Below are 23,238 nucleotides of genomic sequence, written 5' to 3'. Positions count from 1 at the left end.
TTTCTACTGTGCTGGTGAAATATTAAGTGATTACCAGAAGATAACAAGATAATCATTATCTCTCTCTCATTTATATGGTGCAATTTTGGAGTTGTAGCATACTACCATTGGAGTGTCTGCATGACTAAAATGTTGAGGAAAAAATGGGACTGTTAGACGAGCATGTGCTGTGGCTAAACCTGCTGTGAAGGCCGTGTGGTTACTCAGTGGGGAGACTAATTGTGCTGACAGTAACGTTGAAGTTAGTTAGCGTACAAACGGAGTGTGGAAAACTCATTTTTCAAGAAACTTTGGGGCTTCTTTCATAAAAAGTTATCATCATTTTCCCCTCCTGCTCACTGAATTGGAAGAAAACCTATGCAAACCCTAAACAAACAAGCAAAATTTGAAATGGCCAAATCATGTTCCTTAATAAACTGTAGAGCCTGTTTATTTAAACTACCTGGAAGTACTCACAAGGTGATGTATGCTCCACGCTGCTGCTGCTTGGTGAGCTTTCTATGGAGGGTGATATTGGCCCCTTGAAAAGTAGATGCTTAAGGCTGAATAAGCAGTACTGATTTTTCTCAGTATGATCTGTGCTTACTAATAATCTTTCAAGATAAAGCTGTGATAGTCTTCTGCCACGAAGAAATCTATTTCTCTGCTATTTTAAACATTGATGTTGATGTTTCACTTGAATATTTGAGAATGCTATTATATTTACCTGTATAATTGCTTACTGGTGAAAGGAGGACTGGATAAACTAGGACACCAGAGTACTATATATAGGACTAATTTTGGACATTTGTTTTTCTTGGTTTTTTTTTTTTGGTTCATGATGAGGTAATTATATCTGACAAGTTTAAATAGTGAAGGCATGTCCGGATTGACATGTAGTTAAAAAGAGTTCTTTATTTGAACTTTATTTGTCCTGGCACATTTGATTTTGCCATTCATATAATGAGACTTCTTGTGGCTAAGTTCGGTTTAGCTGTCAAAGCAGCACAAGAAATGACTAGCAACTTAATGTGATGGGGGACCTTTTAGTAATTTAACTAAACTACTCGAGAAAATCACTCTTGGTGCCAGAATGTTGATTGCCTTTCATGCTTGATCAGGGGGGTTGCTGTAAGTGTTGGTCTTTTTGATGACTTAACAGTAACTTACTGCTCAGTCTGATATCTAACTTCTAAAACCTTTATTTTACCAGAAACAAATTATTGTGGATCCATCGACCTTCAGTGAGGAACGTTTTAGGCCTTCCCTGGAAGAGCGCCTGGAGAGCATCATTAGCGGAGCAGCCCTGATGGCTGATTCATCCTGCACACGTGATGACCGACGGGAACGGATAGTTGCAGAGTGTAATGCAGTGCGACAGGCCTTGCAGGATCTACTTTCAGAGTACATGGGGAATGTGAGTATCTTCTGTTCTGTTTGTTTATTTAGTTCTTGTGGTTTTAGCTCCGTGAGATCATCCAAAATGGGGGAGTCAAAGCTGTGGGTCTTGAAGCTGGTTTGTTCTACTCCCAAACAGGATTTGAGCATTAACCAGGAGTCCTGAAAGGTTTGTCAGAAGGCCAGCACGGAGGCAGAATCAAACATAGATTTAAATCATCTGTGATACTTACCTTAAAATTGATCTCTGTTCTATTGTCATCATATAGTACTGTCCTTAGGTTATGATTCTTACATACTGGTTTGTGTAGAAATTCTATAGAATTAGGCTGTCTTCCCCCTTAATTTGCATAAAGTAACTAGACCTATGAAAAAAGTAGCGTTCTTAACTTTTTTTTTTTGAAGCTTGGGAAGTTTAAGTGTATGAACTTTTTAGCTGAAGGCATAGGTTTTCAGAATCAAGTTAATTGCAGTTGCTATTCCATTTGATCAGAAGTGATGTAGAAAATTAAAGCTGAAATATTTAGTAGGAAATTTGGAGAGGAGTTTGATATAAATATTGAACTGAGCAGCTTTCCTCCAGTGTTTAGACGTTACACTACACATAATGTACATACAGTATTTGGAGCTCAAGTGTGTTTCTACAGTTGGAAAAAGTGTTATGTCATGAAGATGAGCTTCTGTGTTTGAAGGCATCATGCTATAATATCAGATGCTGCCTCTTTTTTCCTTGGCCCAGGGGTTTTTAATTTTAATAGCTTTAGCAGTGTTGAATGATAAGCTTGGGATTTCATAAGAGTCTTTAAGCTCAATCAGGTTTTTAAACATAAATACTATAAAAGGGAATTGATTTCAGGTGCAAAGTTGTGGGAATGACAACAGTGAGATGGTTTGTAGCATCATGGCAACTCAGATTGACTGAAGAAATCATAAGGGGCTGAGGTGAAGCCTTACTTAGACTTCTGAGCATGTTTGAGGTAAAACTGAGAGATTTGCTTTAGATGGCAGAATTTATTTAGCAAGGTTGCTGTGTTAGGTACCTTACCTCCTTGCCTGTGATTCTGCTGTCTTCTGGTGAAAGCTACTTCAGCGTGAAATAAGTGGTCCGAAGTCTGCGTGTGCGACTTAGGTGGTTGTTATTTGGAGAACAGAGGTGTGCAGTGAAAGGTAGAAAATAAAATGAGGGTTTGTTTACCAGTGGAAGACAAGGACAAAGTAATTGAGCAAAACTGAAAGACAAGTCCCACATAGCCTGTGGGCTGAGCTAGGTGCTTCATGTAGTCTTTCTTAATTGCTTGTGAAAGTAGCTTGTGCTTGGCATTGATACTATATAGAACTGGAGATGGCAGCTGGGGAGCAAACCACCACGTTGCGCCCTTTGAAATGCCTTTCAGAGCAGGGTGTTTTATTAGTATATGAGGCATCCGTAGTAATCCCTCAAACAAATGCGCTGCTGGATTGGATGCAGGCGTGTCAGCACGACTGAGGATAAAACATCCACCAGATGCTAATTAAAAACGTGGAGGAAGTAAATGTTCAGTCTTGCGCACAACAGATTTGGTTGCATTTCCCTCCTTGATAGATGGTCAATACCTGCGTAAGATCTCAGAGCTTTGACTTCCTTGTGCCATAATGCCTATCTTGCTCCTCTGGCTGTGTACTCTTGTCTCCGTTCTGCAAGTTAAAGTAATCATGTTGAGATGGAAAGAATGTATGCCCTATGTTATCTCTTTTAACACATTGTGAAATTAGTGGAGCATACTGAATTTTTTAAAGTCACTGCTATGTTGTTATTGTAGACAGTGTAGTTGGGAAAATGAGATTAGAAATTCAGTGAAATGGAGTGGAAAAAGCGATAGATAAATTATGGTGAAAATGTGGGATGGTGTGTGAAAATCCATACTGAGGGTAGAAAAAAATACAGGATGATGAAGCTGAAGAATGAATAATAGCTGGGGACCTATAAAAGCATTTGGTTCATCTACAGGAAGAGCAGGGATGTGCTACTTTTAATGTTTCCTCTGCTATTACTGTATTGTGCATGTATGAGATACCAACAGTCACAGCACCCAGCCATCTCCTGTTGTGCATTTCTCCATCCTACCTTTAAAGATGGAAATGAATTGGACGTTAAATCGGTTAATTGCACGGTACTTGCAGTGCATCATGAATGCTGAATGGTAGAATAAGACCAAGAGACCTGTTTTTTCAAAGAGAAAACAGGGATGAGCAATACTCTGAAAAGGTTGAAGCATAGGAATATCTTGAGGCAGATTCCCTTTTAGTTTTAAATGCCTTCTGTTCTAGTGACTTCCTCTAGCTTCTGGGCTTTCTTTCAGATCTCTGGTAATAAAAAGGCTTTTTCCACAGGTAGTTTATAACTCAAAGTTTAGTGTTTTGGACCCATGGTTTAACTGTCTCTTTGGGCCTGTCCCCGAGGGTTCTGTAAGTCTTCAAGCGTTGCTGGCTGTGTTATGATGTGTGGCAGAAACTTCTGTCTGAAAACAATTTTCGGTAATAAACTGAATCACAGGTTCCCTTGACCCTTGCATTTGCTGGCATGGTGATGAAACCTATAGCTAGAAGAAGGGCAAGAGTTGCTCGTTTACTAGTTTGTTATGGAAGTTTGTATCATCTTTTCTTGGATTGGTGTCCATCTTACTTCCTTTTCTATCTGGCACACCTGTTACAACTATTTTCAAGACAGAAGACTGGCCCAAATTGGTCAGACTAAATTTACATCAAGGCCAGAATCCTGTCTTGAGAGTAGTGAATGGCGGATGCCTACAGGAAAGAGGACAGTAACAAGGGAAGTATGTAGTCTAACTTGCCCAAAATAGCTCCCAGATGCCAGCAGTCTGTAGCTCGGATAATTCCCGAGCTGGCATTGCTGACTGTGTTTTAATAGCTCGTGCTGGACTTTTCCCCCATGAATCTCTAGTTTCTTTCTGAACCCTCATGAACTTGCAGCACCCATAAGCTGGAAGGCTCCTTGCTAAAGAAGATTAATCGTGTCGCATGAAGCATCTCCTTTTGTTTGAAGCAGAGCGCCCTTCTGTCTGTTCAGTTTGCTGTTTCCTCCATCTGATTTCAGAAGAGACTGAGCAGCTATTCCCTGCTTACCTTTCTCTGTGCCATGCCGTGTAGCAGACTTCTGCCTCCTCTTTCCCAGAATGAAGTGCCCTAGTTTTATTTGTTGCTTTCCATAAGGAAGACGTTCAACACCACCTTTCAGCTTTGGCTGGGCCCTCGTTGCTAAACAGCACGGTGCAGTAGGACGGGGTTTGTAGGGGGAAGGAGGACTCGATGCCTGCCTAGATCTGTCTCCCTCACAGAATTTTGCATCAGCTGGTTGTAGCCTGGGTCCTGAGGGCTGGGTGCCGGTTAGTGTTTGGTGCGAGGGTGGCTGCCCCCTTGCTTAGGGTCATTCAGAGGGGCTGATGAAACTGCTACGTGAAGATTTAGCTTCTGAGTCGTAGTTGTTGGGGTCTGTTTTTGTGAACGTTAAGTCAGATCGTCTTTTTCTTGTGCATCACTTAATGCCTCTGTCTGTTGAACTTCATCCACCATTTTATTAGCTGGTGTCTTGATTTATATCCTAAAAATGCCAACTGTTCATCCCTTAATTGTAGCATTCAGTTTTTAGTGTTTTTTTTCCTTCTTCATCTTCCATTTTCCCCCAAGGAGAGCTGGCTTCCATTACGGCTCCCGCTCATTTCAGCCCATGATTCTAACAGAAAATAGTTTTCCTTTTTAAACTAGCACTGCAGATCCCTCCTGGATTCAAACAGCAAACACGAATATCTGAGTGTGATATTTTTTTTTTATTACTCTGAGTAAGCTTTATACTTATTGCTAGTGCTGAATGGCACAGCAAGAATGGGGAGGTTTAACAAAATTCATTATTGATTCTGACTAGCACTGTAAAAGCAGAGTAGTCCAAGGTCTTGGATCTGAGATCAACTGCCTAGAATGCAATAAATTGCCCGCTTCAGTCACAGCTGAATTTGTAATATAACTAATCGATGGCGAGAGCCAGACCTTTGTGAGATGCTGCATTTGGGAGCTCGTGGTGTATATTTTATTAATGAAATGAAAAAAAATAAATTCACAGCATATGTGAGTTTGGTTGGTCATTGATAACAGACTTTGAGGCAGGAGGACAGAACAAAACATCTCCTTGAATGTTGTTCAAGTTCAGTGTTATACCAAGGAAGAAGTTGGTAAGAGAGCTGGCATTTAGAGTTCAGGAGTAAGCACAAAAGATGATTTTTATTGTATTTTGTTACAACTTCATGATCTCATGTGGGTAGATGTTGATTGGCTCCAGTTTTCCCCCAAATAAAATATATAAAACAGAAGGTTTTTGGACAGTACTACCAATTTATCCCAGTATTGCCCTTACACTAGCAGATGGTGCAATATCTTCCTCAGCGTACCGAGCAGTTACAATGCTTGTTTTTGCTTTTTTGTACTGTATTGGGCAAATCTACCTCAAATTTATGCACAGAGCGTTTGTCACAAGTTATCTGAAGTAGTTAAAGTGAATTCATAAAAAAGAACAGTGGGCTGATTAGAGCCGAAACACTTCTGCATCTTTAAGAAGCAGGTATGTAGGATGGAGAGGTGAGGTGTCCAGCAGCCACAAAAACCCACAAACTTCAAGTTGTGACAGCGTGTGCTCTGTGTGGTAACTCTCCATGGGTGTTATTAGTGCAGAGCTTGGGCAGCTTGTCTTCATCTCAGCGACCGCGTTAAATATGGGAGGCATACAAGGTCTTATTATTTGAGGTTGGGGTTTCGCAGATTAGAAAGTGCAGGATGTCAGCTGGAAGCTAAACCAGAAACTTTCAGTCTGTTCTGTTTGACTACACTGAACTTGAAAAAGACACCCATTTGCTGTGCTGGGCTGTCTGATTGACATGTAAGACTGAAAATAAGGACTTCCTTTGGCTTTTTTGACAGTCCACTTTTATTGTTTGACAGAGAGGCTTTGGAGGAATGGGGTCTGTTAGATTTCTTTCCATGAACGCTGCTTTAGAGGCATGTGGCAGCAGTGATCACAGGTGTTCAGATCTATTTAGTATGCACAGAAAGGTGCAGAGAGGTCTCATTTTAAAGTCTATTCCATACCCCACCGATTTCTAATGCCTGTAACTGCCCTTTCAGGCAGACACAAGTAACTCAGACTCGTAGTTGCATAAAGTTTGTCAGAAACTCTAGTTTGGCTAGCATGGAATGTGAACCCAGAGCCCCATTGTGTACAACATGCTCTTGTACAATAAAATCCCTTGTTACTACATTTGGAAACGATAAATCATGTTACATAAAGTAGCTTGACAGGTCCTATTTCAACGGGAATTTTAATGCTTTCATATTATCATTCTGACTGTGTCCTTGACTGTCTGGATTGCATTAGAGGTGCTTGGCAGCAAATGGAGAAAAACCATTTGGGGCCAGCTTCAGAGCAAGCATTCCAGGCACAGATTATTTCAGCCGATCTTTCCAGTTTCCATTTTCTGCTTGGCCTGAAGCAGGATGTGTCTGGGGGGTGGTGTCTGTATTTCTTTTAATATTGGCTTTTAGCACAGCTTGAAGGTAAGTGGGGCAGTTAAACCCCAGGCTGCTGCACTGCACTGCCTGGTGGGAGCTCCTGCATGCTGGCAGGAGTGCCATGGCTCTCAGGATACCTGAAGTAGATCTCAACACTTCTGGTTTTAGACTTGTTGGTCTCGTGATTTACTAAATGCTTGTTTTTCACACTGTTTCTGTGTTCAGCACAGCTACAAAAACGGGCTTCTCCAAACAAGTGAACTGTTTTCCTGATCTTAATTGCACTGGTTTGCTTTTCTTTCCTAAAGCTTCCTTGAGCATCTCCAGTGCTTGAAAATGAATGGGCAAGAGCGTACCTAGCTCATGTCTTCAGTATGTTTTGGGAGAAGTAATTTTGTCTTCAGAATGACCATTAAGGGTATTTTGACTCCTGACACATGTGACTTACAGAATGGAGATGGGTTTTGCATTCTGAACTTGCCTATTAATAATATTATTAATAATAGTGACCCACAGCTTTATATTCCCATCAAGCTTGGAAAGGAACACGTGAATTTTCACATGGCTGTTAAACTTGTGTACAATTTATCCGTGTATTTGGAAGGGCTCTTGCGTAGCCCTTTCAAGCAACTGTGTTTCTGTGGAAATAGATACGAAGTAAAATGTCAGACTGATCCATATTTATGATAGATGCTGATAAAAATCTGCCTTGAGATAATCTACACTTTCTTTTTTTAACATTGTTTCTGTCAGTTTAAGACACTCGAATGCTGAAGTGATGGACATGGCTTGAAAGCCTCGATGGATTCTCCTGTCATGGAGTTTGCTGCTCAGGAAAGGGAGCTGTGCTGTTGTGCTGGGTGCTAATTGCCATAGACGTTACTGGTTTGACAAAGATGATGCTTTTAAAAATAAGAAGTTTCTGAAGCGATACTGTTTTCAAGTTTGTAATGCTTACTGGGTGGTGTAGAGTAAATAACTGAGCATGCTTGGAGTGAAGCCTGATGAGTATGATGAGAATTTCACATGGCATTAATTGGGTGTTTTTGAGCCACAAAGATGAGCTTCCAGGTTGCTTACAGAGGGCGTTCTGGAAACTCTTCTTTCTTACGTAGTAACACGAGGCCTATGGAAAGAAATGGAAGAATTAAAAAGTCCTGAGTACTTCTTCAGGCAGCCTTTGTGCTGCGCAGTGAAAATGCATTCCTTAATGAAGAATGGCTGTCTTAATGCACCCTTAGAAGTCAGGAAAGCCCAAGTCACACCTGAAGTCTGGTTCCCAGATGGGTTCAGCAGCCTGTTGAAGTCTGCAATCATTGCTCTCCTCCATGCGCTTCATTCAGCCCATGCTAACCATTTCGTGTCAAACAGCAGCAGTAACTTTTAAATTGAAGAGATTTGACAGCAGCTGGAATTTAGTCTAAACCGTATTATGTAACTGGTCTCTACTTGCAGTCTTTACGCACTTCTCAACATTTTTGTTGTAGATTCTAAATACACAAAAAAGAAGGAAGGTCGCTGCCCTTTGAGGAGCAGCTGAATTCTGCTGAAGCAGAGCTGAAGTCTAGTGCTGTCCTTAAACTTGAGAGCGGAGTCCTGCGGGTACCTTGTGTGGCAGTGAAGGCTTCCCTCCCAGCTGCTCCTTCCTCTCCTGCCCTTACCCTTTAGGTTTGTAACGGTGAAATGTCCATTCCTCCTTTCTTGTTAGGCATGTGCTATCCTCAGTGCTAACACATCTAATATTTCCTAATACTAAATAACAAATACAGACCCTTCTTGATTTAATGTTGTTCAGGTGGCTTTTAAGATTATAGAATATCAGAGTTGGAAGGGACCCATGAAGATCATCAGGTACAACTCCTGGGTCCCCAAAGGACCACCGCCCCCCCCCCCCCCCCCAAAAAAAAAATCAGTCTTAGAGTGTTGTCCAAACACTTTTTGAAGATTGGTGGAAGGAAGACTTGAAGTAATAACCTGTGCCCACTTGATTGTGGTCTGGTGCTTGGTGTTTAGCAGCATTTTACTTACACTGAGCTGTAAACCATTTTACATAAATATGCTATAATGTTATGCATGGATTCTGCTTAAAATTCTGTGTTTTGTGACTTAGTCCACTTCAGAATTCTGCTGTTTTGTAGGAAAATATTTGAACTTTATCTGCCTACGTAAGATGATATATTTAGTTGCCAACTGTGAAGCTTTATTCAGTGATACTTGAGTACACTCTCAAAGCCAAAATCAGGGAGTATAGATAGAACAGAGCATGTAAGTTTGCACAGTGACTGCTCATCTGTGGATAAACAGCCTTTTAGCCTCTGGCAGGATCATGCTCTCAGTGTGCAGAAGTATTACACACACAACTGGGCTTTTTAATTTCTCTTCTTGGAAGAAAGGGATGATGGAATTATTACAAAGCTGGAATGCTACACTTCTTGCATTACAACAAAGTACTTGCATCTCAAGTCCTGGATTCCCCTTTTTTCCTTTAGCCGTGCTCTAATACAAACTTTGGATTAAGTTCCTATCTTTCTGCACAATGGGACTTAGAAGATAAGAGTGAGAGAAAGGACAGTCACTGCGTGCGCACACATGGCTCTGTGTTATTGTCTGCTAACAGTAATATCCTCCCCAGCTCTCTGGTGATAGGCAAAACTGTTAAGCTCTTTTTTTCTTTTTTTTTTTTTGCTTGCTTATATCTCTTCACTTCTAAAAAGACCTCTCTGCAGGCAGTACAGGTTTTGATCAGAATGCGGGGTATCTGTTCTAGGTGAGGTGCTATTTACCATCTAGACCGTGTTCTTTGCCTAACCTGTTTTATCCTGTTCAGGAAAGCTGATGTTCTGTAATGCTCATAATGTCTCCTGGAGCTCCAGACCTACTTTGTCCCGGAAAGTCAACTGAATCAATATGGAATAATTAGCACTTGTGGCTTATCCAAGTAGTGGCAGCCCTCTTGAATGTAAATAGAGGCAGAAGAGTGACTTAATCCTCCTCTAGCATGAGGAAAGGATGAGGGTTAAGCCGTATCTTAAAAGGCTGTTGAAATAGAGGAGAAAAATTTGGTTTCCCTCTGATTTGCACAGGGCCGTGTTTCTGCAGCAGGAGGGACAAGAGGTGGAGGCAAATGGGCAGAGGAGAGGCAGCGCAGAAACAACTTGCTTGTGCCAGGGCTCAAACCCCTTCTGCTCAGAGCTCTTTGAAAAGACTCGCTTTGTGCCTTTGGAGGCTGCTTACTCAGAAAGCCAAGGTTATCGTTGCTAAATTGGTATGGCAACAATGCTCTGGGCTTTCAGGCTGAGAACTTCCCTGCAAAGGTGCGCTAAAAGATGCATTTTTCTCGGTGCCAATTAAAAATAAAACCAACAATTGTTTCCCTGGGCATCCAGCCACGAGGGGGAAGGCAGGGCACTTGCGAAATTAGCAGGAGTCAGTGAAAGGGCAAAGTCCCATCCGCCTAAGCGTGCTTTCACAAGGGGCTGTGCCTTTAATATGGTGTGTGTGCTTTTCCCTATCGTCTGTGTGTTTCAGGCTGAACTTAAATGTTGCGTGATGTGCAGCTGTTCGTGGGTTGACTCATCCTGCATGTATGTTAGCCTTTGACTGTCAGAAACAGGCCTTTGCCGTTCATAGGGTGCTCCGCTGCTTCCATATGTGGCCAGAAAAAAAAGGCTTCTCAGCTCTGAATCTTTTCTGTATGCCCGAGGTGCTGTCAGCTGTGTTTTACTGAATATGGTAACTCGAATTGACGTTATCAGTTACTTTATAAAACCTGTGGAAAAAGCTTGAAAAATGAAGCCTGATAGTACTTAGGAAAATACAAAGGTTTTGAAAGCAAAAGGCTTTTTTTCCTGTTTCTCTCAACTTTGTAGGTACAGCGTCTTGAGAGCAAGGTAGCTCTGTGCAGCAAAGGGAGCTCAGGAGATGTGGGGGTGTGCAGGGCGATAATTTGAGAGCTGAGTTCCAGCTCTTGTGCACGCAGACAAGTTCGTCCTGCTGCTTGCAGACTGGTTTATTAGTTGGGGCAGGCAGAGGTGTTCTGGCAGCAGGCAGGTGTGCCTGGAGGGGGGTTTCTCTGGCCCTTCTGTTTTTTGCTAGCTCCAGATTCTCATTCTAGCTTGCCTTTCATCTGCCTCACTTCCACGGAATACATGTTGGTCTCTTATTTAAAAGATGGACTCCTTGGAAAAATAAAAGGAAGATGTACCTTTTATTGCCTTTGTGCTAAGTTCAATGAATTTTAGACTATGATTGTCACCTACAAGTGGGGCAGGCACTTTTTAATGACAAATTTAGGATCTTACCATGTAGTGAGAGGCTGTACGTAGGGGCAGTTGGGGCAAATCAGGGCATTTAAGACCTTAAAATCTACGAGACCAGATAATTCTGATATTTTTAAATTCATTGATGTTGTCTTGATGTGTGAATACAGTTGTCATTGTTTGTGTCTTTAGTTCTCTTTGAGAGAAACATTAAGGAATGCTGGAGATCCTGAAGTGTCTTCCTGTGACTTCTTTTGAGACACCCCTCACTTAAGTGCTTGAGATTTATCTATATTCTGAGTTTTTTTCTTCCCTGGCACCAACTTGTCACCACTTCTGTTGATGGGTTTCAGGTTCACTCCAGAAGATGCTCATTAGCAACTTTGGTATATCATGCTTTTAAAAAATCCTGGTTCCTCAGTAGCGAGATAACCCAGGGCTAGTTTGCAGCCCCCCCAGTCTGCCCTCTGTCCCCTGTTAGGAGGTCGTGATGGATGCGTCTCGTTTTCAGGCAGTTGAATTATGGCCATGAGCATCAGTGGTGGCCCAAGCTGTAATACCGCCATCTACTCGGTAGCTTCTTTTCAACCAAATACTGTGTATTGTTTTAAGGATGCATTAACTTTTTTTCGAAACATCTTCATTAGCACTCACCACGTGCCACCAAACCCCAGCAAGTAATTCTGCTGCTGTAGAGGCTGAGCAGCTGGCCGTGTTACAGCATCCAGCCAGGTGGCTTTTGTGTCAGGTTGGAATTCCCTCTTTTTTTTTTTTTTTTTTTGAGGGGGTGGCGGGGGGATCATTTGTGTATCTTGCCTGCTTCACTGCTCAGCTTCTTGGGCTGTCTGGCCATACCCTGCATGTTCCTCTGGCAGCCTGGGGCTTGCTCGCTCATCCCCGTGGCAGCTTTTGAACCTTTACTTTGAGGACAACTTCAGAAGAATTGTCTTTATTGAGTCATTTCGGGGGAAGAAGGTGACAGGAGAGCTCTGATGTCAAGTACAAAATAAGACTGCAGCTCTATCACTTGATACTGTTCCCCTTAAATGCCAAAATGTGAATTTCCTTGGAGGCAGAACGAGTTCTTGGGCACCTCTCCAGGAGTCAAAGAATCCCAATTCTAGAGGTCAGTGGACTGAAAAAAGCCAAGAAAATGAGAAGTTAATGCGGAAATAACTGAAATGAGGTTTAGGTGGGGGAAAAAAACTGAAGCCATTCTGTCTTGCACCTGAGCAGTTGACCCCTTTGGAGCTAATGGCCTGCGAGGCGATCACAGTTCTTCCTGTGGGATCTTTTAAATCAGATCTGTGACTGAGGAGGGCAGGGTCTTCCAGGCTTCCAAATGTACGTTCTTGGGCTGAGTCGGAAGAGCCAGTTTGAAGCAGGCTTTGTATCACAGGGCTCTTGCAGCGGGGGCTGAGCTCCCTGCCCAGGCTGGCGGCAGTGCCGGGTCCGGGTGGGTGCCGCCTTCTCATCCCACTGCTCGGGTGTGCACGGATGCTGCGGGACGAGGCGATGGGAGCCGCTGCTAAAAGGATCGAGGAGATCTGAGGAGGAATGTGTGTGTAGAGGAAATGGTAGTAATTAAGCAGCAAATCGGCATGGCCTCGGACTCCCCCATACACTCTGAAGAGTTATTCACAGATAATGTAAAAACTGTCTTTTTGTTGACAGATGCTGAAATCTCCAAACTTCTGTGTTTTTATCTTCAGCTGGTTTTGTGAAAACATCTCCTGGCATTGTCAGGCGTTGGGAACATCTCCCCCCTCCTGCTCCCCAAAATCAGCTGGAGTTCAGGAAACCTTTCTGAAAGGGCAAGGTTATATCAAGTATACAGGGGACTTGTGCTGCCCCAGAGTGTTCCCGGTGTCATTTCTAGCAGACGGATTAATTTCTCTTATGCTTTTTGTAGCCTTCCTCTGTGGCTTTGGTTATATTCCCCACTTTTGAAGCAGGGTGTGCGTAAAGGAAAGTGTCTCTTCAGTACTAGGCTGCAGTGAGCTCTGTGTTCAGTTAAAGCTTATTGCTTGGTGTGAAACTGAATTTAACCAACTGTGTTTTTCAGATCATTATCAGCTTAAGTGCATTCAATTTCCCTGTTTCACTGCACCAGATCGTACAGTTCTGTACATTAATTGTTTGTTTTGAATAGCTGCTTCTTTATCATCTCTCATGATAATTTAAGTCATCTATCTAATGATTTCTTTGCAAGTAGTGGCTGCTACAATACAAATGCGAGGTACCTCTGCATCCCCTATTTGTCTGATTTGCTTTGCTTCCTTTTTCTGAACACTTAGATGATGCCACGGTGCCGCTCCTCCTCAGATGTGCTGACTCTCCCTAAATGGTTTATTTCCTTTGACACTAGTTTTCTTTTGAAGAAGGGCAGCCACTTTGTATGTGTCAGGCTTGTGCTAGAATTTTAAATACTTTAATGCATTCTCATTATCTGCAAGGGTGGCTGTCTAATTAGTTAACTTGGTAAATAATGGCTTGATAGTGTCTCTGCAAAGTATGACATTATGCACGCCACGGTTTAGTGCCTTTCTAATCCTGGACAGTTCCTCGGGAGTCGTTCGCTTTAGGTAAGCGGAGGAGCTACGAGGTTGCTGGCTCTCTTTAGCATCAGCAGCCTCATGGTCAGCCAGGTTGTTCTTGGTTCAAGCAATTTCCTCTTCCGTGGAGCAAAGTGAAGTTCCCAAGATCTGTGTGTAGGAGGGAGAGGAGATGTTTCTCTCCAGCTTTTTGGTGCTGGTAAGGCTAGAGGTGCTCGTTAGTTAGTCCCCCCGCAGTTAGTCAGCTTTTGGTGCTATTTCCAGTTATTTTGGTGCCTCTTGCTTCCTGTCGAAGACAACTTCATGTCTAGTTCTTCGTTGCTATGTTGCAGGGTAAGTGTGCTGAATCCTTTTCTACAGGAAATACTTAAAAATCTGTCACAAACTAAAGCTATTTATATTTCTAATAATGAATAAAGGGTACATTAATTCTAGCTTTGAATGTCTTATGACTGTATGGGTAGGATTGTTTTATTATCTGTTTCTCTGAGCTGTCTTGCCAGGAGTTAGGTGGCTTTATTCCCAGATTTATAATGCATTCTCTTCCTCTTGGAAAGGGCATATGCTGTCTTGGCTCACTGTTTTTAATTTGAGTTTTGCAGGGGTCTGTGTTGTTCCAATTTTAGTTGTTCTATTTCTAAAGCCTTTCACATGCATGTAAAGTATGATAAAAACTAAAATATTTCAAGGCTTTTACAATGACTTTGGGTGTAAGCTTCAGACTGCTTTTCATACTTCTGGATATATCTATTAGTTCGTGTAATTCACAAAGGGAAAACTTGAGATATTCTTTAGACTAGGTTACTAATTAACATAAAAATGAAAAATTAAGCCTGTAAAAAAAAGACTCCACGGTAGCAGATTACTCACCACCCCCAGCAGCTGTCTTGTGGCTCAGCAGCACTTTGTCCCTCTGATTTGGTATTCTGGGATGTTATCCCCATCCATCCTTCCATGCCGATCTACCCAGCGATACTGCAAGTGAGACGAATTGACCTGTGTCCAAGCTAAACTAGTTGTCATTCAACAAACCCGCTGGTGGGGAAACAGCCGTAAGTATTGACAAAATATTGTGCTGCCCTCCTGGAGCTAGTCCGCTGTCAGTCGAGGGCGGTTTGGATCAGGCCTCACCCGACGGCTGTGCGGTCAGAGGTGGTCCAGCGCAGTTCTCATCTGCAAGGAGGAGCTCTCCAGGGCTAAAACAGAGCTTTTAGCAGCAATTTGGGTACCTCTCTGGGCTCTGAGCAGACCCACCTCGTAAAGCTGCAGAGAGTTTTCTTTTCGCTGCAGAATGGTGCCAATTCACCAGTTTTCCATTGCACGTTGTCTTTTTCTTTTTGCTTTCTGCTGGATTGAGGGAGAGCTGGGCTTGAAGCCCTGGTCCAGGAGCAGAACCCCCCCCTCAGCTTAGCACAGCAGGGAGCAGCCTGAGCCTGGCATCCTGAGCACTCACGGCAGGGGAAGGGCGGTGGGGAGAAGGAAGGAATACAACAGGTCTGCAAACTCACTTGGAGGTGCAGTAGGGCACTGAGCCCACTGCAAAATAACCTCTTTGCAGCTGGAGTCCTGTAAAGTAGAGCTTGGGTGCCTCTCCTTCCTACCTGGTGACTGGATGTGAACTGTTGGAGGCGTCCAGGGAGGATGGGTAGGGAAGGAGTTTGCTGCTTGAGGAGGGGTGGGGGAAGCCTGCCAGATTTAACCAGTTTCAAGTTAGAGCCTTGCAGTCTGGCTGTCATAGCTCAACTGGAAAATGTTCAAGGTACTAAGTACAAACCTCTTGCATTTTGCAAAAGATTCTGGATGTGCTGGGTTGAAATCTTGCTTTTAGAGGTTGTCCTAACTCTGCCTCAGTCCTGGTTTTGCCCCTGAATCATGATTTCATGTAAACTAGGAAAACTCAGTTTTAGTGTGCTATACTGCCCATCTCAGCTTTCTTTTTGGCTTTTAAGGAGATGAGGATGCACGCTGAGGCAGGTTGACTTTCCTAGCATTACTTCTCATCTGTATGGCTAAATGTTTTTGCCTCCGTGGTGGAAATGTGTTGCAGAGGTATAGAGCCTGTATGTATGTTGTTACGAAACCCATGCCCTTGACTTCTTTAGATACGAGAGGAAGCCACAAGTGAAGACTAACTCCATTACCTGGTAAAGCTCTTTCGCAAACATTTTGTACCAGTTTAATCTGTTCTATTTTCCAAACCAGAGATCTTTTTCATCTCTTCCCCTCCTCCCCAAGATCAGTAGTGAATATAATGGTAAAAAAAATTACTTCGTGCTGTCGCAATATCATTTTTCCCTCAAGAAATAATACATCGATAGCACTGCACAGTAATTTTAAAGCTTTGATTTCACCTTTGCTTATAGGAGCACTTGCTCAGTTACTGTTGCCTGTGAAGACATTTGAATGAAACTGGTAGTTACCCGTGCAGCTGGAGCACAAGTAGGGTTTGTGTGTGCGGATGTACATACAGGTTAGTTATTTAGGAACTGGGCTCCTGCCTGGGCTTGGAATGAAACTTGCCACTTCACATGAAGAGATGAGCTGCTTACAAACCAGCCCTGTGTCTGGTGGTGAGCCAGCCCTAGTATTTTCCAGTGCTTCCAGCATTGCCCTTGAGTGGCAGTTCTAGAGCAAGGTACATGGGATTAGGAATGGGTTTTAGCCTGGGGTGGTCCTGAAGATTTTGGTGAGCTGCCGTTAAAGATAAAATGTTGTGAAATTTGGTAGACAAGTAACTAGTATGTTCTCCTGATTTTCCTGTTAGGGAACAGACTGTGCAAGAGTAAAACCGCAAATTGTAGCGCTCAGATGAGGAAGTAAGACTTCCAGAGCATTTTATGTTAATGGAAAGACTACAAATATGTTACTAATTTGAAATATCTGTTTCAAAGGCAGTAGAATGCTTTTGATAAAAGATAATGGTAAAATAGGCCTTTCCCAATGCATTGAATTTGAATTTTCTTAAAAACTTGTCAAAACATAGATAGATTTATGTAATGGCCTTGGAAGAAGCTGTTTTAATAATCAAAAAAGTTCTTTTTTCTGCTCAGAACGTGTTTTTTGAGTCAGTTCACAGGAACCTATTGTTGTTTATCACATATTGTGCTTTGTCTGTGAGCAGTATTTGTCAAGTATGTGGTCTTGTTACTTAGTCCGAATCCTTTCACTAGTTTAAAACATGTCTTGCATAAGCAAATGTAGGAAACTCAATATAAACAAAACCCAAGATAAAAATGAGTAATAGTTTAGCACAGTTTACCCACTTAAAGCAGGGTATGGCAACTAGCGACACTTAGGCTGGCTGGAGGTTTAGATGACCAGGAAATATCCAAGGTGCAGGACAGATGGCCTGCAGCTGCTAACAGGTAAAAAGCTTGGAAAAAGGTGGTTGTGAAGTAGGCACACAGTCTAACCAGACATAGGTTAGGGTAAGATATAACCAGATTTGGTTTACACATGAAAATAACATGAAGTTATTGATTAACATAATATTAGAGGAGTCTGGTACCACGATTACATCTCTGTGCTGTGTGCAGGTCCCCATCAGCTGAGGCGCAAACCCTTCTACAGACTGAATTGCTGGAAGCTTTGTCTGTACTGCCTAGGAGAACTTCCTTGCTATTGATTTTTTATTTTTTTTTTGAGACTTAACTTTCGATTTTTAAATGTTATTTGCAGTTAGTACCCCAGGGTCACTGGTTGTCTACACTTTGTGTTGTTTCATGTGCACTTTACTGTGTCACATCTCTGCTACAGTTTTTACGCGTTCCTTACGTGTATAGAATTAAGTATTTTAGAGGAATGGAGTGGTTGGGTTGTTTCATTATTTACCTAATCTCACTTTTTTTGAGTGGGTCCCTCTGCTTTCCTGGGTTCCCAGCTTCAGTCTGACGGTCAGCGAGGACGGACTACGTTGCTATCCCAACTGTTACGGTGCGGGCTGCGGTCAGGGGAGTTGCAGTGAGCAGAAGGAATGTGCTGTGATGTAGTTAAGTTTGCATAAACAACTGAAACTGTTTTTTGCTGATGATCACTTACTAATTTGCCTGATGAAGATGACTGGTTTTGAATAAATGGACAGTGAAAATGGGTGTCCGAGAGTTCCTCTTCTGATGATGCAGCTTTACTTGGGCTTATTTAAGTGATAGAGAGCCCACTGAGAAGAAGAAAGCATTCAGCACTCTAATAGCACTGGCTCATCTGAATGTAGTATAAAACTTTTTCATGTGTCTCTGGACACTCTCATTGGCACGCTTTGTCAAATTAATTGTTGTCCATGGACAGTTGTAGATATGAAGGGGTAATATCCCTGAAATTTATCTGTGTGCTGCACTGGAGTAGTTCTCCGCTTCGTCAGTGCTTTCATTTGTCTTCAGTGTTTTACAGCGTGCTGCCAGGTGGCTGTTAGTCACGGGAAGATCCCTGAGTCGTCTTGAGCCATGTCAGAGTACGGCACGGAGCGCTTCCAGGTCTGCATGTAATGCTGCTGTGGGTGTGCGTGCAGCTGCAGCACGTCGGGACCTCGCTGCTCCTCGGGGGGGTTGTGCTGTGCCGGCTCCTGCTGGTGAGGGTAGCTCTGCGGTATGGGAGCAGAGCCTTGAATTCATTCCACAAACGCTTCTCCAATTTGGAACAAAGTGGTGGTTTTCTCCAGGTTCCAGATCTGTCAACAAACGTCTGTGCTGCCAGTGAATCCGAAATGTGGCGTGGAAGAGGCGTCACAGCTTGTTCGGCACTTCCCCGTGCTGAAGCGGTATTTCGGATGCAGCGTGTGGCCCATAGATACCTGGAATGCCTTGCTCCTGACCGCATTGTTGCGGACTGTGTGGGTGTCCAGTTAGTTTAGCTATGGGCAGCAGATGTCCCTAATCCAAAGGAATGACACATTTCAGCTGCTCTGAAGTAGAGAATTACTCTCCACTTACAGGCAGACTAATGCTTGGCAAAAGTTCACTATGTACAGCACACTGAGCATGTTGCTTCGTGCTGTCAGTAAAGGACGGACTGGAAAGTTAGCTGTCACCGTAACCTACAGGAACTTGCCGGGGGGTGCAGTACTTTTTGTTTTCCTCAGGACTGTGGCGGTGTGTTAGATGCAGTGCCTGCCGCTGTATTTTTTTCCTGTAGTCCAGCCTAATCAAATGTCTAACCGTAACCTTTTTAAGTTTCTGGTGTCTTAGGAGTAGATGCTAATTGCAGGAAAAAGGCATCTGTCATACAGTCAGCGCTCCCTTATTTCCAAAGTTTCACAGCTGCCATGGAGCTGATAGATGTCCCAGAGCTAAGTCGGTCATCTGTAGAGAAGAATATAAACGAGAGGTGGCTTTCTCTGCCTGCCTACCCTGTGGCTGTTAAATTCCTGAAGGTCTGAACCCTGAAAGTATGCACTTGATACCCATACAGCTTCCAGTTATTGAAAGGAGGGAGCAGTCTTGGCAGCCCGTGCCCCCTCTCTGGCAGCAGCGTCCCAGTTTTCCGCTCCCGCCAGGTGCTGAGCTGGGTGACACCTTCCTGTCCTACCTGGGAAGGCAGTGGCACGGCCGTTTCCACCTGCAGGACTGCCTGGAAAGATTGAAGAGGAATTCCTTCACTATTAAATTATTCAGCCAGAATTTCAAGTATGGAGTAAATCCTAAGCCTCTGTAGACCTTGGCATAACAGCTGTGGCTGTTGGTTTGGGGATGCTGTGCTTCAGGGCTGGGCTTGATCAATAAATAGTTCCACGTCTTTACCCAGGCATCTCGTCTTATGCTAAGGGAAAACATAGATGGTGCTTCATCTCCCTGCTCTTTAAATGAGAGCTGGGGGGCTAGGCAGAGGGCCTTTGCAGCGAGCCCTGCAGCGTGGCTTTCCCACCTTGCGAGTTTGTTCCTGGCTCTTCACGTGCTGAGGATGCGCCCGCTGCGCGGCTGCTCCTGGGGCAGGAGAGCCGACTCGGTGAGCTCAGCGCCGATTTACGCCGAGCTGAGTGCTAACAAAGCTTCCGGAAATGTCTTCACCGGAGGGGAATGCGCACGTGCTTTCCTGTTGTGAGCCATTGTGCCATGTCTTCGGTGACGGGAGCTCATTTACAGTCTGCGTCCTGATCCCTTTGCCCATATTCCCGCTGTTAACAGATTGGATCATTATTAGCTTTAGTAAGAGCTCTATTAATACGACAGTTTTTCTTCTCTGAAAGATTAAAATCTTAAGGTGGTATAAGGGTTGAAGGAGTCTGTCTGAGGGCAGGAAATGATAGTCCCAGTTAACCAGCACATGGCTTTTGAGACAGAGGTTCAGGGCGTGTGATGGATTATTTAGGAGCTAAAGGAGAGAGCAAATAGCTCATAATAAAAGTACTTACTGCAGGGCTGAGCTGGATTTCATTTTCACACTCTTCTCAATATTTTTAGCTCTTTGCTATCGTATAAGTAGCACTACTTCTTGCAATAAGCTTTTCTGCAATATTTTGTACACTTCATAAAGGATATTTCTGTAGCTGTATGGTTGGGAAGCATCTTGGAAGGACCTTTCTACTTGAAATGCGTTTCCTGTATCTAGTGCTGGCTTTAATCTCATGCGGTCTCACAAAACCTGTTCTACCTATTAAATATGCAGTAAAGCTGTTCTGTTTGGTAGAAGATTGTATGTTTAAACAGCAGAAGTCCTCGTCCTCGTTGCTCTTGTATTTTAAAATTAAAAATTCAGCTGCCATGCTACCTTCGGATTCAGAGCCATTAGAATGGATTTTTCAGATTTATTCTTCTGATTATAATACAGAAAATTGTTTTTGACTGTAAAGAATTGACCCATTCATTATTTAGGAACCTTCTTGATGGATGAACATTTTCTGCTTCTAGACTTTTCATGAAATAAGGCTGCTTTCTAAATTGATATAAACATAATACACCCATGTCAAACAGTGGATGCACAGCACCCTTTTTTAGGGGAGAGAATTGGGAGAGAAAAATAAAAGCGCTTTGTCTAGTTTGTCTAAGTATTCAGCATACAAGTAGTAGAGTCTGCTGGGAGAAAACAGGATTAACTTGCTTGAACTGCATTTAAAATAATTCCGTGTTTTTAAAAGGAGGATGTACTAGTTTCTTAAAATGTCCTGGTGGTGGAGAATACCACTTTAGTTTTGTTTGCGTGTGCCACATATTGTAGGGATGACCTTGTGTTGGGCTCGAGATGGACAACCAGACACTGCTCTGGTCTCCGCTCAGCTCCTTGCTGTGCTTGTGATGCTGGTTCAGAAGTTCTCAAATGATCTTTGTGTGTATTTAAGTCTTGGGTCTCAACCTTTTTAACAGGTTAAGAAAGATGAAAAAAAAAAAAAAAAGAATTCGTAAGACCTTACTGGTTAAAAAAAAGCAGAAGAACTAAAATATTTTGGTTACCTTTAAGCCTGGAAGTGTTTGCTGAATGCCCTCAGTAGCCAAACCTCTTCAGTCATTCAGCACAGAAATAAAGGCGGAATTTAGTGAATGAGGCAACTGCAGTCAGTTTTTGTTTCATGGGATAATTCCCAGAGCACAGGGCTCTTGATGTCAAATATGACAGGTAAAGCTTATAATAGTACAATTGTTTTCCTACTACCTAACGGTAATGAAACTGTTGACAGGGAACAATTTAATAAAGAACCTTTTCTTAGGAACATAACTTGAGGCTTTTATGGGCACATCAATGCTTGCGCCAAGCCCTGTCCCTGGCCTGCCCGCCTGCTGGGAGGAGGCGGGCGGCGCTCGCCTGGGTGTGCTTCAGTTCCCAGTCCGTTTGTGCAGTCCTCTCTGGCCAGATTCTTGAGTCTCAATTTTTTTTGCAGTTGTCTTAACACAGCCTACGTTTAAAAGCTAGCTGCTAGGGATGTTGATATTTCCTTGTTACTAATTGGTTTTAAGAGTTTTGCGTAGTATTTTCTGAGCATCATTTTTTTCCTTATGCATCCTGCCTTTCCTTGTGAAAGCAAATGGCTTTGCGTTTTAGAAAGATGGCCTTTGTCTTAAAATTGATCTCTTTGAATGTTTAAGCAAATAGATTTATCATGTGCTGCTTTGAAGTATGAGAAGGATTTGAGGAGTGGTTAGCCAGCTGGCATTGAGAACCTAGGAGAATTTGTTGTAGCCAAACCTTTTGCAAAAGAAAAATGCAAATGCAGCTCAGGCTCAGTTACTAAACTGACTTTAACAGGCAGTTCAGTGCATGTAGTCACCTTAGCACATCCTGAAACCCCTCCTTTTCTACAGCTGTTATATCAAGTCTGTTGGGTTGTGTCTGTGAACTTGTCACTTGTCTACATGAGAGATTTTCCTCGTGCTATTGAAGCACCGTGACTTTGAACACCATGTTCATTACAGGAGCCCGCATAAAGGACACTCGTCAGGGAAGTGCAGCCCGGCGTGCTTCCTGGGCTGCTGCAATTCAAAGCCGGGACGATGTGCTGCTCGTTTGACATCTCTAAGTGGTAGGGGTCTCATGTCCCTGCGCATCTCCTGGCAGGACAGGGCAGTCCCACTGGACCTGCCGCACTCCAGCTGCTGCCCTACCAGGGACCGAGGGTCTGCGCTCCTTCCCCTGCTGTGTGAGCAACCCCTGCTAGTCAAGAGAGCTCTGCTTCCTGCAGTGAAGCAGCAAGGCCCATGTGTGGTGCGGTTCCAGCAAATGGACCAGGCCAACCGTGGCGTGGAAAATGTCTGAGACGTGATGGATGTAGGCTGCTCTTAGTGTAAGAGAGCTTTGGGCACCTCTATTTGGAAAAGGAGGAAGAAAGAGGCGAATTCAGTTTTACAGTATACACAATTTTAATAACAAAATCTTTCTGTACACTGCACTTTTTAACTCCATTTTGCTCCATTACTTGTACCCCTCCCATCAGGAATCGGCTCGTTAACCATAACTTAATTACAGTGCGCATAGGACTCTTAATCTCTGGTTGCCACGCTGGTAGAATAGTTCACTCACTAATGTTTTCATGATGGTGAAAAGAGAAAGTGTATTGTTTTTTGTCCTTTTTTGTTTAAAAAAAAAAAAGAGTAGTTGAAGGCTAGCGGTTTCAGTGTGTACATCACAGGTGCACAAGCCGTGTGGTGCTTTGCCCTTAAATCACACAAGTTTTGCCCTGTCTGAGGCCAGTTTATATCCATCAAAGCTTCTGTCACCTCTCCCTAGATCCCTCTCTCAGAAGGTTTTTATACCAGACACGAAGTGCTGTGTTCCCAGCTGACTCTGAGATGATCTCCAGGCATCCCGCTAGCACGGTGCTTAAAAAGCCTGGCACCGCTCTCAGTGCATGGGACTCTGCAGCACAGAGGGGCACGGGGAGGGAGGGAGGAGCTGCTGCTGGGCACTGCCTCTGGGTTTTGCTACTGTTCCCTTGCTTGTTCTTCTTTCTGGGGGAGGAGATGTGCCATGTACCTTCCTGAACTCTTAATTTTTATGGGAAGCTTAAGATGAAATTCAGCTTTCTGGGTAGGTTTCATAGGTCTGAACAGATGGATTTTAATAGCTGTGCAGCT

General features: G+C 43.3%; 1 protein-coding gene across 3 annotated transcripts in view; it reads left to right on the top strand.

Annotated features, from left to right (window-relative positions):
- The window catches only part of CTNNA1 (catenin alpha 1), a 115,146-nt gene that overhangs the window by 30,538 nt on the left and 61,370 nt on the right, over positions 1-23,238 (top strand). For all 3 annotated transcript variants that reach the window (XM_040573103.1, XM_040573104.1, XM_040573106.1), the window contains exon 7: positions 1,193-1,396. In XM_040573103.1, coding sequence (XP_040429037.1) covers positions 1,193-1,396 — 204 coding nt within the window. The remainder of the gene's footprint in view (positions 1-1,192; positions 1,397-23,238) is intronic.

The sequence above is a fragment of the Cygnus olor genome, chromosome 14 (assembly GCF_009769625.2).
Source record: "Cygnus olor isolate bCygOlo1 chromosome 14, bCygOlo1.pri.v2, whole genome shotgun sequence".
NCBI lineage: Eukaryota > Metazoa > Chordata > Aves > Anseriformes > Anatidae > Cygnus > Cygnus olor.
The sequence above is the reverse complement of the archived record's forward strand: the minus strand, read 5'-3'. Positions and strand labels throughout refer to the sequence as shown.